Source organism: Odontesthes bonariensis, chromosome 3 (assembly GCF_027942865.1).
Source record: "Odontesthes bonariensis isolate fOdoBon6 chromosome 3, fOdoBon6.hap1, whole genome shotgun sequence".
Taxonomy (NCBI): Eukaryota; Metazoa; Chordata; class Actinopteri; order Atheriniformes; family Atherinopsidae; genus Odontesthes; species Odontesthes bonariensis.
In genome coordinates this window covers 21,932,298-21,950,337 of record NC_134508.1, presented here as the reverse complement: position 1 = coordinate 21,950,337, position 18,040 = coordinate 21,932,298, and the positions used below count along the sequence as shown (strand labels likewise).

Genomic DNA, 18,040 nt, shown 5'->3' with positions numbered 1-18,040 from the left:
GTGGAAGCTCACATTGTTTAGTATGCATATTATTGTTACATTAAATTAGTCTTTTTCTATTTTTTTGCACATTTGCACAGTTAATGTCTATTTTCATATGCAAAGACATTTAGTCCTGTTTAAACGGTGATTATATCACACAAAGCAAAAAAATTAAAGGACCCATATCATAGAAGGTGAGACTTTAAAATCTTTTTTATATTATAAAGCCTATCTAGATGCTATATAAATTCATAGAAAGAATAAAATGTTTATTTAACAGAGAAGTGCAGACAACCGGTTTTCAGAAGATTCGCCTTAAAATGAGGCACCGGGATAATAAAGTTGAGACGTCACCAATGTACAGTCACTGCCCTCAGCCATGCCTGAAATATGTGCAACGTGCCTCTTTATCTTTCTTCATATTGGCCAGGGTATCCATGGTGACAGCAGGAAAGGCATAGCGGTCCTCCTGTGAAGGGCACGAGCATCAGCCAGTCAATTAATGTTAAGACACTGAAACAGCTGGTTAGGAAAAGGGGATGTACAGAGAATGTACTGCGGTGTATTATGAGCAGAAACTCGAAAGGCACATGTAACACTTACATTAACTTATTCAAAATGGGTATCATATGGAATCTTTATTACCTGCACCAGTTTTAATTATAGGAGATGTCATAACAGTTTGTCTTATTATTCCAGGAAAGACCAGCACCTGCTGTCCTCTGTAAACTGCTGGTATCTGGTGCTGAATCAGACGAGACGTGAGAGTCGAGACCATGCCACCCTCGGTGAAATCTACACCAACAATGTTATTGTGCGTTTGGCCCAGATCAGCGAGGATGTTATCCGTCTCTTCAAGAAGGTTAGTGTAACAGTCATCCCTCCCTGTTCGCCGCTGCTTTTCTTATCACTGGTGCACTAAATGTTGGAATCCGGAGACTACCCACACAATATGCAATAGGCCTCGTTATCAAGCTGTGGTTTTTGGCTTAAAAGTGTATCTCAACAGTAGCAAAAAGCCTGACAATTGTTATAGTTTTTCCACTGGCTTTTTTAAAAATGGTCTGGCATGACCTCTCCGAGCATGCATTTGAAGAGTAACTATCTCTGGAGCCCCGTTTCTACCTCGTTGACCAGATGAATAGTGGTCTTTGGTTACTTATAAACCAAATATCTCCCACCAGGTTGTACTGTCATATCAGCATGTTTATTTGTGCTTCAACAGCTGTGGATCAGTAAAAAATAATTGCTTATTTCTCTAATTATTGGATCTTGCTTTACAATCAGGGTCTCTCTCTCATTCAGGCTTTAGCTAATACGATCATTTTTAAACTTTTACTTTTACCTGAAATTTAATTCTGAAATTCAGTATCAGAGCAGTCTGAGCCTGGATTTTGTGATTTAGGAGCTGAAGCTGAATGCTTTTTCACCTATAGCCTAAGGTTGTGTTCAAATTGTGCACCGGCTCTGGTTTTGGTTGAGAGCCTATTGTAATTAACATCTGTCTTCACCACACTGACATAAAACTTTATCACTCAAATATATGTGCAGTTGTATTTCATATGTATTATTCTGTATCTCCCTACACATGCATTGACTGTAACTGTACCTACATAATAATCTCCAACATACTTATAAATGTATTATCATTGCAAAGAAAAGGCAATGTCAAAAAATAACAACTGTTGGTAAACAACTACTGTAGAACAATGGTGCACTCATCATTGTGACTTACATGGAAATATTAAAAAAAAAAAGTGAGATCCTTACAACAAATCTGAAAAAACAAAACCAAAGATGCTGCAAAAGTAGGGAGTCCAAAAATAGACGATCCTAAACAAACCCGAAGCATGGGAAAGTCCTAAACAAAAATCCTAAGACACTCTGAAAATATTGAGCAACAAAAGGATCTGGAAGAGGGATGGTAACACTGATAAGGATCTTGCCATGAGGAACCGAAATGACCGAAATCACGGGGAATAAATACTGAGGGAGGTTGCAGGCGTGTGGCAATCCGTAAACTAAGAACAGATGAGTAACAAAGACAGAAGTTAAAATTAAACCGAGTCATAAGGGAACAAGCTCTTTCAAAATAAAACAGGTAGTAGATTCAATACACAGAAGCAGGAGCTTTACTAAATCAAGTGAGACAACAAAATCAAGACGAACCGAACAAGATCTTAACAAAAGCTAACTAAGGAGCAACCTCTCACATGGAGTTAGTAAACCTTTCTGACTCTAGCAAGATCTACAGATCATTAAAAAATAGCTTGGGGAGAAACAACCAGAGGCTTTCCTCTTGGCCAAAGGCTCTACAGCCCCTTCTGGTGTGAGCAACATCTGGCTCACAGTCAGCACATAGCAGGGATAACTGAGGCCTTATCCAAACATTAGAGCCCTGTTTTCACCTTGCAGGCTTTCCTGTAGGTGAACTCTGCTTGCTAGACTTCATTCAAATTCTGTGTTTGTATGTGTCTACGTGCACTTGTCTGGATGCCTTTGCCAGAGCTGAATAGGGAGAAACTCTTGAGCTAGGTGCCCTCAGGTAGTTGGTTTCATATTTGAGAAGAATGAAAGAATGGCCCTGCTCACTTTAGCTTGCAGATGTATTGGAATGCAGTGAATTATTTATTTACAATATTTTCATGAAGCTCTGGTGAAAATGTTCAACAGAAATGAAATATTTGGAAAAACTGGAAACACTACCCAGATCCGCCCTCTTTGGACATCACCTGTTTCGTCCTAGCTCCTTACGCACTTATTTGTTTCCTAAATTGTCTTCCCATTTGTCTCGGTACCTAACTTACCGCACTTACTCTAGCATTAGTTATGCTCTTAGCTGTTTGGTTTTGGAAGGAAATGCACATGATTTCTTGTGACCTGAAGTTCTTTTGCCTACCGATGTGGAACTGTAAGTCACCCTCAGTAAGTCGCTTTGGATAAAAGCATCTGCAAAATAATATAATGTAAATATTTAGTGAAACTGTATCATATTAATCATATACCTCATTTATTATAATGGTATGGTCAGTATGTTAGGATACAAAGTGCATTGCTAAACCCATGGTTATGGTGAGTCCCAATTCTCAGCTGGATATTTTGTAGTATTGCCTATAAAGTCCCAACATTTTCCACATGTTTTTTTTAATTTTTATGTCCTGCCTCTATTGAGAGGCTGATCAGAGTTGAAAGGCTGTGCTCAGAATAACAGGAGGGAAAATTGTCTTTAATGGTATAATTATATTAGACATAGCAAGTATAAATGAGGTGAAGGTGTTATTTCTTGGCAGAATGCACCTTCAATCTTGCTAATGCTTAATTTAAAAGAAAATACATTAACAAACCACGATGGGTCTAAATGTTTTAATTTGTGCCTTTTGAAGAAGGAAGAGTTTTAATCTAACAACTATTATAATACAACCTGCCACAGCTCTTACAATGTGTTGCATCACAATTGTTCTCTTGCTGGATGAACCCTCCCTGCTCCCCCATAAGCCTCTGCAGTGCATGCTGCAGTCTGTCTCACCTCGGAGCCGCTGATGCATACAGATGCCGTTCGCCAGCTGGAGCTGTCTGAGGATGTATCTCATTTATCGCATTCTGTCAAAGGCTCATTTTAGCAGGACTTAAGACTCGCACTCCAGGTACAAAAACTGCAGAAACAAGAAATCCCTTCTGTGCTATCGACATAACGCTATTTTTCTTCTTCTGAGCACATTTCATAACTCAGTTAAAGAAGAGCAGTTGAAGCACGTTTTTTATGAGTTTGTCCTGCTTTGATGATTAGGTTAGTTTTTGACTCAGCGGTTGCACATTTCATCAAACACAGTTATTAGAGTCGAGCAGGGTGTGGACAAGAAGGCTAACTTTCATCTATTGAGGAATCTCTCTAAGCTGTGGGTGGATGTAGTTTGAGATGGTGTGTGTGTACGCTCGTGTTAATTTATTACTCATGATAGGAGGACATATCTGTTGACACAGGCTCATTGTGGGGTCCTGCCTCCCGTGTAGAGAGAAGAGCAAATCTTCATAACGAATTGTTATCCTATTTTCAGATAAAGATTTGGTTGGATTTAGTTTACTTTAAAGTTATCCAATTTAAATCAGGTACAGGATCAAATATAGTCTCCAAAAAATGATTATAGGCTAATGGAAACACAAATGTGTCCCTACTTGTTTTGTTCAGTTAGTCACAACTCCTCCCCACTGAATTGCTCTGCCACAACACAATACTTCTTTCATTTGGGAGATCACATTAAGTGTGAGTCATGATCAAAGTGGTAAAAGACATGTCTTAAAAAACATTGTGTATAGAGGTGGGGTTACAGAAATTTTTCTACTGTTTTAAATGTACCTACCAGCAGCAATCACAGTATTTGCTATTTTCAGCCAAGTGCCAACAACCCTCTCATCCAACCTGTGCTAGCTGTACGCCTCAGTCTCTCATGGACCCGAGTGTCAATGAGTCACACCAAAGTGCCATTGATTCATGTGCGAAATATGTCATAAAATGTAAATATACGTTTGCTTCATGTGTACAGTATTTTCTGTCATTTCTGGTTTAAACTGTTCCCACTACTTATAGCTTTGCATGGTGAAACCCTCAGACTAACAGGGGGACACAAAAGAAAAAAAACTGAGGACTCCTCTCATTTCACTGTTTTATGTCAATCCTCTTCTTTTTGACATGTTCCTCCCTGATTTAAAAGTGGATCGAAGCACATCATCCTGAAATGTGTCTATGGAATGTATATACATGTATGAACACATCCACATCCGACTAGTCAGACAAAATTATGTTTACATAAAAAGTCTGTATTCGACAGGGATACATTTGAACATTAGATAGTAGACAGATGATTGATGCCATTTAACTGACTGTACATATAACAAGACCTGATCTGCACTCACAACCCTCTGCTCTGAAGGCAGCAAAAATCAAAATGATGGACTAATAAGAATGAGCCCTTCTCTAGGTGCACTCTTCTGTGTATGTAGGAATGACGATGTACGGTTACCACTAAAGGAAGAGGTCATATTGATGTAAAAAATGTGTTTTCTATGATTACAGTATGAGGGAATTCATTTTCAGCCTACGGTGTTGCTGACATGTACATAAACAATACTAATGTTAGCAGGAAGTTGGCAGGAAATGACTAAACTAGCCTACATTTTTTTGCCACTCTGTAATAATATCAAATTCAACTGTTTAAATTGAGGTTGCCAGTGAGCTTAATGTAATAACATTATAAGAAAATAAAAATGTATCCATGTAAACTGAAACACAGACCCCAAAAGAGTTTTATTTCAGTCAGAAAGGAGGTACAGACAGGACTTGTTGGATTTCGTATTACAAGGTACAGCAGCTCAGTTAAGATAGCAGAGGTAACACTTCTGTTTGTTAAATGTGTGAGACTGACATATTGTTTCTGCATTTTCACACCTTTACTTGAAGACACCTGTTTTTTTAAATAAAGCCTTTACTGCCTCTCCCACAGACAAACAGAAGTCATTACATTTAGTCTATCAGTTATTTCTCCTTCTGGGCAAGGTGTGTCCCTTGTTTTTGAACACAAGGCATGCTGACAACTTGAGCTGTATGTTTTTTAAAAGCTGTAAAAAAAAAAGTTTTTTAAATTTCTTTTTTTGTATCACTCAATGATTCATCAGTGAGAGTTCAAACAAATATTAACCCATCTATCCATCCATCATCTTCCGCTTCTCCGGGATCAGGTCGCGGGGGCAGCAGCTTAAGCAGAGAAACCCAGACGTCCCTGTCCCAGGCCACTTCCTCCAGCTCTTCTGGGGGGGACGCCGAGGCGGAACACCTCACCAGGGAGGCATCCTAACCAGATGCCCAAATATTAACCCCCCCCCCCACAAAAATGAAAAATGAAAAGAACAACCTGCTGTCACTATGAAATACCACATTAAAGATGAATGTGTAGATCTGAACCGACACATTGGTGAAGTTGAAACTCTTTGTACCGCCTTTGGTGGTTATCAGAGCAGTAGCTTTTGAGATATTTCCATACGACTCAGCACAGTCATAGCATCGACATGACTGAGTTTGTTCCATAAGGTCACAGCTGACGACCATCTGACTGATTTAGTCACACCTGTTTTTTCCTTCTCGCTATTTTTCAGAGCAAGGACATTGGGATCCAGATGCACGAGGAGCTGGTGAAGGTGACAAATGAACTCTACACTGTAAGTAACAGACTGCATCTCCTGCAGTTTGATCTCACTGAGCTCACCTAATTCTTTTCTTTCCTCACTCCGTTAGTTCATGATTTTCTTTTGCTTTTTTTCTTATCTTTCAGCATTGAGGTGTAGTACTTTTAAGGCTGTCAGAGAGTTCAGGGGAAATTGTTTAAGCCCATACATGTAAATATCTTTGCTTTTAATAATTAGCAAATACACCGCAGAGGGTATATTGACCTGACCATCTTAATCCTCTGACGTTATACCAACACATTATGAAAATAAATGCGACAGTTTCTGGAGTTGAATCAATTCCACATTTAACTCTGATCTTGTTCAGGGGTCAGGGCCGCAAAAAATTCTTGTTGCTTGACATATCTCAGTCGTCCTTAAAAAGGTTTGCTTGATTAAGGAGAGAGAGTAGAGCTTTTAAGGAGACATACGAAGCGTCATGGACATCTTGCTTCCACAATGGATTTACTTATTCATTTCAGGTGACCTCTTCCAGCTCAGTAACTTTGTCCTATTTGATGGCACCACTTAGCTATGTTGTTGATAGGTAGTCAGAATAATGAGCAGTGTCCGCTGATGCTACATGCTCTGTTTCTCTCTTTCATTGAAGCATTATTCGTCTGCTTCACTTTCATGTCAGCTGAGAATGTTTTTGTTATCCTACCGCTGCTTTCCGTGTGTTTTCATATATATATTTAAAACAATGATTAGATTTTTTTCCTGTCTTGCTTTGTTGCTTACATGTGATGGCTTTATCGCCAAAAGATCCCATTTAATAAATATTCAATTATCTTTTTGAATATTAGAGTTGAAATTTCAACAAAATCGGAAAATCAACATGGCATAATTTGAGGGCTGTTTTAGTAAAGGCAGCATGTGTCCCAAACCCACATTTTCTCAGTTCTATTTTCAAAATGGGGGTTTGGCACATGCTATGATGATATGACACCATCACATAACAAGTAATAACGGTATTATGTTATAGTAAATGCTTGTGCTGTATTTATTCAACTATAATTGGTAATAGCTTAACTACTAGATTGTGAATAATGGGATTTCCTGCAGGAGACCGCACAGGCAGATGAACGTATGTCAGGCATGAGAATGCAGTGAGCTGTTGCTGCACTGATACACAAGGTCTTACTGAGGGAGGCTTAATGCCCCAAACTGAATGAGATCCAAGCAACTTCAGCAATTTTCTGCCCCCTGAGGTGAAACAGAAAAGATGGCAGAGCTGCCTTATGTGACTTTTTCATCTGTGCGGTGCGATTAGAGTCAACCTTGCCTGGTCGAGCCATCTGTTTACTTGAACCCTGCATCAGACAGTGTTACGGATAGCATGTGTGTATAACAAGTGCATATATGTGTTAATGCCTTTAAAAATGGAACAAAGTTGCTGTGTTTTATACTCTTAGCCACCTTTCTGTCAAAAATGATCATCCTTTTTATGGAGGTTACTTTCCATCCATTCCCAGTCTGGTTTCTAATGCGTATCTTCAGATTTTGTCCATTCTGCCCTCTCTGGCTGCATGAACAAACTCATATGGTCCCTTTTCTCATGCTCCACTTGGCCCATACTTCCGTCTGGCTGAGAATATTAAGAATCCAAACGTTGACTTAAAGCCTCATTCCTTCTAAATGTGACACAGACTGAAGGAGTTTCCTTGCAGCTAAGGTGGTAGATGAAATACTTTATCAACACAAATATGTTTCCCCATAAGATGAATAATTCCACGCTAAAGCCAAAACATGTTCCAATGAAATATTTAATAATAACTATTCTCTCACTTCATTGAACCATTTCGAGTTTAAATAAATAAATCAAATCAAATCAAATCAAAACCATTGCATAATTACCCATTGCAACGTCTTTGAGTCCAACTGTAATTAAGAGCTGAAAAATTATGTGTTGGAGGGGTTTCCCCCAGTTACAAACATAACATGTAATACATTGACAGTACACATACAGGCTTAAAGGTTTTTTTTACCTCATATAACTGACCAATGTCTTGAAAGGTAGAGCTAATGGCTTATTTTGGAGGGTATGGTGTATTGTATTTTTTCTGGACCCTTGTTAGTATTTAAGTGTCCAGAAATGGTTAAATCAATAGTGTGATCGTGTGATGATTGCCTGGTGGTATTTTCTCACACGTCTCACTGCCTGCCAAAAATAATGTAACGTCGCTGTGGGCTGCAGCTATTGCTCATATATTGTTTAAAGTGCAATATTGCAGAGGGAGTATTAAGTGAGGATCATTTTGTCTGTGCTTTGACATTTACACCACCTCTGAAATGACAGACAGAAGGAAAGGTATGAGACAGTCGCTTCCTGACGGTGCTTTCAGCAACATGTCGTAGGGAAATTCTGTTTTCTTGGATTCAACTTGTGCTTTACAGACTTGATATTGCCTCAGGATTAATAAATATTCATCTTATCTTATCTTTCTGATCTACTGCCTTGTGTCTGATGTCTGCTCTTCAGTGTCTTCTTTTGGTAATAGCTCCGAAGCTCGGTCTCGGGTGAGGTGTGTTGATCACTTTCATCACGTTTTTTGTAGTTCTTTTTTTTTTTTTTCCAAAAAACGTAGACCTCACAACTACATGGATTTTAATTTAAGACACCTGAGTTGGGGGATTGGTTGACTCTGTTCCGCAGTGAGTTTTTGCGCTGTACTTCCATGATTTATTGCCACTTGTCTTCTTTGACAGCTGTCTTCACCACCACCGGTGTAAGGGGTTACTCTTAGAAGAATGACATTCCATCCGTCCAGTGCTTCTCCAGAAACTTATAGAATCAATGCCAAGGTGTATTAAATCTTTTTTTTGGTGGCAGATGGCAGCTCAACACCTTTCCTAAACATTTTATATAAATTTCTTCATGCTACACATTTGCTACACAACCACAATTGCATTGTGGCAACTAACTTAACAGAAAAATGTTTCATACATTTCCCTGTGATGTGTTGACATTTGGGATATAAGACAAGGAGAAACAGAGGTGTGGATGAGTGTTGGGTTTGGTATGGCACCCTTTACTCTTTGCTTCGTTATGAAGAGAAACTGTTGGGAAAGATTGTTCATTATACAAAAAAACTTACCAACTAACTAAAACTGGGATAAACCTAATTTTGGTGAGACCAAGAGTGATGATAGAATATTTTAAAGGGATATGCCACCCCCAGGCCAAATTAAGTTTATCCCCGCATTCCCGAGACATAAATAAGTGTGTGAGAGCGTTTTCCTGGTGACCCAGGCATTGTCCGAATCTCACAGCACTGACCACTGCTTGGTTGCGCGTAACCCCCCCCTGGCTGCTTCACGCTGGTTTGTTTGAGGAAGTCGGGGGTGGGGATTCCCAAAGACGTAGCGGGGAGTGTGTTTCGGCTGTGTTTTCCGCACTGGAAACTAGTTCCCAAACCGACATGAGCAAACCAAGCCTTCTGTGTAGATTTACACAGTCATTTGCACTCGATGTGAAAGTACACCACTCACACAGTAATTAGAAGGTAAATCAAGTAAATTAATTCACGTTGGGCGAAATATTTCGATTGGCGACGCTAGCATGTATGTATTACACGCAACCAAGCAGTGGTCAGTGCTGTGAGATTCGGACAATGCCTGGGTCGCCAGGAAAACGCTCCCACACACTTATTTATGTCTCGGGAATGCGGGAATACACTTAATTTGGCCTGGGGGTGGCATTTCCCTTTAAGGCAGAAGCTAAACGTACAAAGCTTAGTGCTGGAGCTCTAAAATCAATAAGTTGAGGCAAATGTGTAGAAAACGTATTCTTCTTAACAACGTACATCTTCAGCAGTATTTGTATGCACAAAAAAATCTACAGACATGTTAAAAAAGTGCATACATCCTTTTTCAAATCTAAGGTTTTACATAAGAGGAAACCACAAAAAAAAATCATCTAGTCTTTACCAGGTCTTAGAATTGGGTAAATCACCAGGAGTTTTGGCAGATTTTTTTGCTTTGGAACAGATGACTTCACATTTAACTCTAGTATACAAAGAGTTCATGGTAGAGTCAATGACTACAAGATGTCCTGGGGTCCGTTTCACGTAGCAGGTTCAACCAACTCTGAGTCTATTCCTGATCTCTGAGTTGATCTACTCTGAGATAGAAAACCCTGAGTTTTCGGTTCCACAAACGCTGATTTGAGTGAGGTTAATCAACTCTGAGTAAGTTCACCTTGAGTTTAGCGCGTGCACCACAACTTTAAAAAGCCAGCATCAATGGAGCCCCGATTCGACGAGTCACCTTGGCAACGGGGAAGAGGAGGGGCTACGTTTTTCACCAACCTCGAATTGGAAATCTTAATGCGCTCATACGGCGAGTTTCAATACGTTTTTAGAAATAAGTGCAACACCGCTGCAGCAGTAAAAGTGTAAGTTTAAATGTAGTCCTTTGCAATCACAATAATATTACAGGGGAAACTGCTTGAATGGTAGCCCATTCATTTATTTCATTTAGGTGCAATCCCACAGGGGAGAAGCGCACTTGGCAGCAGTTTAAGATGAAATATAAAAACATTGTTCAAACAGGTGAGACCTCGGCATGGAGGTACCTCATTTTGATCATGTTTTACACTGTAAAATAAATATTAAGTGGCTATTTGACTGTGCAGTTATTTTATTCCCAACATAATGCTGTTTTCACACACATAAACTATGTCTTCTCATCTATACCATCCATCCATCCATCATCTATACACCGCTGAATCCGTCAGTCGGGTCGCGGGGGGGCTGGAGCCTATCCCAGCGGTCAATGGGCAAGGGGCGGGGTACACCCTGGACAGGCCGCCAGTCCATCACAGGGCCACATGAGACAAACGAAACAAACAACCATGCACACTCACTGTCACTCCGAAGGACAATTTAGAGTCATCATCTATATCATGTTCTGTTAAATAATTAAGCCTATTTAAACTAACACAGACTTCTACTGAGCCAACAGAAAGAAGGCAGATGCCCGTAAAACGGGTGGTGGCCAGCACCGCCACCTCTAACGGGAGGGCAGTGGCTGAGGGAATCCACCCCCAAGACACGAGTGCCTTTATAAAATATAATAGGCCTATATATGTCTTTTTTAAGCATATTCATACAAATATTTATTTGTCTTTTATGTCTTTTTTTTCTTTTGTCCCAACACATTCTGATGGTGCCGCTCAAAAAGATAATTGTCTGTAAATGCAAAAATCTATGCGCGGTGTGATAACCATCTCCGACGAATATTTATTTCTCTGCGCAATAATGCTGCACCTTCATCCATGGGATCATTGTCAAAAGGACATGTTCGTGAAAAAAGTTGCCTCCTACTGTGCCTAATGGACTTCTAGAAGTAGAAGAACTCGCTCTGCTGACTGAATGAACGAGGAAATCAAATGGCGTGTGTGGCTGAAAGAGGGCAGAGACAGAAAGAAACTCGAGGTTTCTTGAATAAAACCTGGTCCCGACCAGGTTAGGTTCAGAGAGTCTGTTACTCCGGTAACTGACCGTGAAGTTAAGTTACCTCTCTTTGTGAAACAGGCTAGAGTTACCCCTCTTTCTCGGGGTTGAGTTACCTCCCTTTGTGAAACGGAAAACTCAGAGTTTCCCTCATTTCAGGGTTAACCAACTCAGAGTTTTCACTAAACCTGCTACGTGAAACGGACCTCTGGTGTTGTGGCTACAAAACAAGCCCAAATCATCAGTCCTCCACCACCGTGCTGACGGTTGGTATAAGGTGATATGCTGTGATTGGTTTTCACCAATCATGCTGCATTATGACCAAACATCTTCACTAAGCTGTGCTGTCATGTTCTTTTTTGAGAGAAGAGGCTTTCTCCTGTAACCCTTCCAAACAAGCCATACTTGTTCAGTCTTTTACTCATTCTGCTGTCATGAACTTTAACATTTAACATGCTAACTGAGTCCTGTAGAGTCTTAGATGTAGCTCTGAGTTTTTTTTTTCATTTTGCAGTTTTAGTTTGACCTTGGGGCGAACCTATTTGATTGTCCATTCCTGGCAAGATTGGTAACTGTCCTGTATGTTTTCCACTGGTAAAAAAATCTTTTTCACTCAAGAATGAATTCCAAATTAAAAAAAGGCCATATTACCCTTCCCAGATTGATTGGCAGTATCAATTGTTTCTCTAAGATCATCGCTGATGTCTTTTCTTGTTGGGATTGTGTAAACACCCACCTGAATGCCCCAGACCAGAAAAATTAGCAGCATCTGGCTGCTACTCAATCTCTTATTTTCTTAATCTTAAGACCTGATAAGGACCTGATGAGTTCTTTATAATGTCCCGTTACATAAATCCTAAGAATTGTAAGTACATTCTTTTTGACATGACTGCATTTTTGTTATTATATCAACCTTACACTTAAATCCACATTCCGTTCTCTATTCCTTCTTTACCCTGTCGCAGCCGTTGTTGTGTCTGAGGCAGGGTCCTCTGGGGACGGGTCATCATTACTTCACAGCCTTACACAATTTATCATGCAGAAATAATAGTTTTGGTGCAGTAGATATCATCAAAAGATAAAGTGCCGTTGAAAAACATTTGTCTTTTCAATCAGACAGTGAATCTTTACGGTCATTATTAAACAGGTTATAAATTGAGATGTCCTTTGCCTCACCATTTAATATGATATATAGCTGGATGCTATACAAGTTAAAACATGCCACAGCCCTTACTTCCTTTTTTTTTCATCTCTAACCCTTTGCATATCCAGTGTTATGATAAAGGTTTTATTAAGCTGAGGCATCATAATTTCTTCAGGGGTTTCCCCCCATATTTATTGTCCTCTCTCGTACTATTACTCTATGACACAGTATATACAGATTATTTGTTAGGGAAAAGGTTTTTCTTTTTTTATCAAATCTTACTGTGTCTTTTAACAGCACAGAGACTCTGCTTAGCAGCTAAGCAGCCCTGGGCTGTTATCCGAGGACTCAACTATACACACACCTCTTAAAGACACAGCTGATGCTCAGTCTTCCTGCAAATTACTTTGTGTCTTAGCTGCAGGATCTGTGGTCAGATGGTTCAAAGGAACTCTGAAGTTTAGCACTTTTTTTAGAGTAGTGACTGCCTGGGGAGAGAGTGTTAGTCTAGTCTCTGTTGTCCAGGAGAGGCACTTGTTTATTGATGTCTCACTCTGAAAACACACTGTTTTTCTTTATTTCCTCCTTAGAGTTACTGTGATGTCTAGAGATAACTCTTTCAGAGCACAGGAGTTACTAAATAGGGCCTCTTCAAGCCGCATGACTGAAAAAAAAATTACTATCACAGGGTCAGAGGTCAGTAGAAAATTATAGCCGTGAGTGACCCAACAGCAAATTTTGATGTGCAGGATTCACTTAAAAGGAACACTACTGTGAAGTACAGTGCAAGTGAGCATAACTTGTTTGATCACAGGAAACAAATAAATTACTGCTCAGGTTGACTGTCGAATATCCTTAGGTGTTCATTGAAGATCAAATACACTTTGGCGTTGGAAAATGGAGCTCACATCTGGGCCAGGGTGCAATGGGCCTCAAACAAGGGAGCCTCTCAACGAGCATCTGGGATGGGTTAAGACAGATTAAGGGTGATTCTGCCTCGTCCAACAAGTTTTTTTTTGTCACTTTAGTCTTGTCATCATCATGTTGGACAACGAAAAAGGGCGGGGGCAGGGCAGTCAGATTTTGAGTGTCTTAAGTAGAGATTACAGGGGAGAAGTAATTGCAGAGAGCATAGAAAACATGTCGACATCCTTTCCAAAAAGGCTGAATATGAGGTAGATATTTCATTGAGGCAAGGAAAGCTAGAGCTAGGAGGGGATGAAGGGGCAAGTTGGAGATTTGACAACCAAGACTAAAACACACACAGCCCATGGCTCCAGGATCCACTTAAGTAATCCACGTGTAGTGACATCTGTGTTTCTGTTGTATTGGCACCCAAAACTGACCCTTCAAGCTGCCATCAAAAGGTTAAATCAAACCAGCCAGTGGAAAGACAAGACAAGGACGCTGTGGGGCAATGTACATGTGTGAGATATATTTTAGGATCATACCGATAAAGACAGATGTTTACGTAAACCTTCCATTAAATGAATATAAGTAATACCAGTCATTTGTCAAGTTGATATATCGTTGAACAAAGTCTGAGTCAGGGCTTGTTTATGCAGTAGTGGTTTTTGAAAATTTTACATGAAGCACTAAGCTCTTCATCCCCTTCAGTGTGTGCAACTGTCTGAGCAATGTTATATTCTGCTGATAATACCGCTGTACCCTCAGAATGGTTATTTCTCACATAGTTTGGCAACATCCTTGAGTCAATAAATTTTAATACAAAATACTACAAAATGTGGTTATGGTAAACGTAAAAGGTCTATCTGTCTTTTATCTTGCAGGTGATGAAAACATACCACATGTACCACACTGAGAGCATCAGCGCTGAGAGCAAGCTGAAAGATGCTGAGAAGCAGGAGGAGAAGCAATTTAGCAAGTCTGGAGACCTCAACGTCAACCTTCTCCGCCACGAGGACCGCCAGCCAAGACGCAGCTCAGTCAGGAAAATTGAGAAGATGAAAGAGAAGGTAAGTATGCGTCAGCTGAGGGACAGATTTGTTACATTAACGCTGGATTTATGTGTGCTATATAAACCCTTAACCATCAGTTCAGCATGTAGGCTTAGAAAACCTTTAAGGAGTTTCTCATCAAGCCTAGATATTGATGGGGTTTGGGTTTACTTGGAAAGAGTGACAGATGAGCAGAAAGACATCAGTGTAATGTCAGAAACTCTCAGGAGGGCACTGTAGGTCTGCAGCCAGATGCACACAGAGCAATAAGCCAACTCCCATCTTCATCTAATCCAGATTTCTAGTTTCTCTGCCAGCAGTGTAGGGCTCTTTGTCTCTGGAGCGTTCTGTACCTCAGATGCTACCATATGTTTCCTTTTCAGTAGCTTACTCTTGACTTCTTCATGCAAATGAAGAGACTCCCATTATCTCGTAGGTGCAGAAAATCAAAACACTGCCAGTGCAACGGAGTTTCTGCCTCCACGAGCTGGTAACTTCAGTGATGCTGCCTGCATTTGGGAGCTGCAAACTATTTATTACACAGCATGGCGATGAATATTCCTCCTTTTCCCTCTGCCTTGATCCTAAGCTTTTGTCCCATTTGTCTGCCTGCAAACAGGTTGGGGGAAAAGGCAGGAAAGAAAAAAAAAAAATCTTTTCCTTCATTTTTTTTTGCCTTATAGCTTTGTGAAGTTGGAAATAGAATGCCTATGTATAGCAAAATGTATAAAACTATCCATTGCTACGCCAGACAGGAGTCTCTGCAGTTTGGTCTGAGTTGCATCTGAATCACTGTGGTATTAAAGTGGGTAATGCTACTATACAAATTATGTTAAGAAGTAACAAAGTAAGTTTAAATGATCATTGAGTTAGGTCTGTGCAGCACAATATGCCACATTATATAATTTCTTGTACTTCAAAGTTATAATGGTATGTATTTATCTGTATTGGCCAACGGAAAGCTAACAATTGTTAGTTAAACTTTAAATTGACCTCTTTTTTAACATCAGTTAGATGAGATGATAAGATTTTGAAAAATGTGAACACGATACCTACATCTGGAGTTAGAAATTGTTTGTGAGTATAAGACAGTCTATCTGATTGTCATTTTGACTGCGTAAATTGGTGAGCTTAAAGTTTCAGCTATGGGGTTTTTGGGTATTTTAGCTGTTTCTAGGTTTTTATCATGGGCAAAAGTAACACGCTGCTGTTCTGAGCTGCTGTACAGACATCTCATCTAACTTAAGGCAAGAAAGCAAATGAGAGCATTCCCAAAATGTCAGCCTTTTTATTTAATGCCATCATTCATTAGTTCTTAGAGTCTTACAAGAACTTTATTGTCCAGCCAGCCTGGAAATTTGTCTTTGGTCTCGCCAGTAAAATAAGATACATAAATACATGAATACAAAAAAGATACAGAGGGTCAGCAGCAGAGCTGTGCCCCAGAAGTCTTATCTTTATTTGTAAGTGATACCTGTATCTGGTACTTAACCATTAAGAGGCAGAATATTACCAATAAGCAAGCCTGCCTGTGCCTCTTAATACTTTACCATCTAGAGCCGGCTTCCTCCTGAGCCTGTTTCTCCCAACTTTCCCAGCTGTCTCTACCTGTCTCACGATCCAGAGGCTGCAGCTGCCTGAGCACACGCTTAAATTCCCTTGCTGCTTGATTTTCCTGCACTGATTGTTTTTTTTTCTTCTTCACCTGCTCTTGTCTTTTCTCTCCTCCTCAGAGACAAGCCAAGTATTCAGAGAATAAGCTGAAATGCACAAAAGCCCGGAATGACTATTTGTTGAACCTGGCAGCAACCAATGCAGTGGTGGCAAAATATTACATCCATGACGTCTCTGATATGATTGATGTAAGTATTTGCCAGGAACATGTGTTTGTTTATATCTCTCAGCTGGGACCTCTGATGTTGATTTAACTCTGCAGCACTGTCCCTTCTCTCACCATCTGTTCTCATGTTCCCTCTCAGCCTGTTAGCTGTTTGTTTTCAAGCTGCTCTGTGGGCCAAAGTAACTGTAGTTGCCACCATTTTTTTAGTGTTAATTGCAGCATTACAAAGCCTAATGCTGACATGATGGTGACTGACTGCTGTTGACATGAAAATTAGCAGAGTGGTGCTCTGTACTTCTAAACAGTTACAGAAGCATAATTCTTATTGATGTTTTCAAGGAGCTTCATCGGTGTTGACAGAATAACTTCTGCTCTGTCTTTTTCTTCTTCTTCCCATCTGTCTTTTCCTCATTCTTTTGCTTCTGCTTTTGGGAGCTTTGCTGGGAAAAAAAACACTGCATGTCCTTGTAACTATCTGCCTCTAGCTGTCATCGAGAAAAATATGACCCAGAACACACACACACACTTGCTCTGTTGTCTCTCCTTCTGTAGTCTCTTCTTTCATGGATCTGATTAGAGGACAGTGACTCAAGGAGCCGTTGGTGTTTTGTTACAAAGTGACCCTTTTGTTCTGACTCAAGTGTTGCACAAGGAATTTAATTTCAGTTCTTGTTTCTTTAACATGATATTTAAACTCATAGAAAGATTCAATCTAAGCGGCAGATATGAAACAATGTCATTTGAACTGTGAACCAGCAGCACGACTGCAAATTCTCATTACCAATCTTTAAAAGGATTTTTTCAGCAAAACCATTAAGGGCCGGAGATTGGTTGAAATCTTTCAGAGTTGTTTTTCATAGGCCTGAATATTATTAATGTTGTTGGCACTGGTTCAGCATCAAGTCACCTGACACTCGTCTCCCCGATTAAAATCAAATGTATTGAAAAGAGGAAGTTTTTTGACTAATTCTGAAAACCCCTTCTTTTTGTATATATTTATTTCACACATAGATGCATACACCTCCCTCTTCAGGGAGGTAGGGCTTTGTGTGGCTTTGCTTGCATTCTAATCAATGTTCTCCATTAATTACCGTGAGTGTGGCAGGTCGCCGCGGTCTCCTTTGTCCTGCCACCATTTAAAAATGTTCCTCTACTAAACAGTACTGACACAGACAAAGAAAGACCCTCTTTGAACTGTTATATTTTTTTGCCTTCAATTTAAAAAAAAAAAAATCAACTTTTTGCTTTTTTCTGATCTTCATTGAACGCTTCAGCGTTCGAGTGCTGTAGTTTCACATTATATTCATTGGGTCAGGAAATGTTCTTCCATTCATGTGTCTTTCTTCTTCCCCTCAAATCGTTGTGCAAATGGCCTGGTTGTCTCATTTTTGCTTGAGATAAGACCATCACACAGCATTACATTAGCCACAATGACAGGTGCACA

General features: G+C 39.9%; 1 protein-coding gene across 2 annotated transcripts in view; it reads left to right on the top strand.

Moving 5' to 3' along the window:
- The window catches only part of srgap3 (SLIT-ROBO Rho GTPase activating protein 3), a 62,776-nt gene that overhangs the window by 25,173 nt on the left and 19,563 nt on the right, over positions 1–18,040 (top strand). For both annotated transcript variants that reach the window (XM_075460970.1, XM_075460971.1), the window contains exons 3-6: positions 682–844; positions 6,130–6,192; positions 14,589–14,774; positions 16,490–16,618. In XM_075460970.1, the coding sequence (XP_075317085.1) occupies positions 682–844; positions 6,130–6,192; positions 14,589–14,774; positions 16,490–16,618 (541 nt within the window). The remainder of the gene's footprint in view (positions 1–681; positions 845–6,129; positions 6,193–14,588; positions 14,775–16,489; positions 16,619–18,040) is intronic.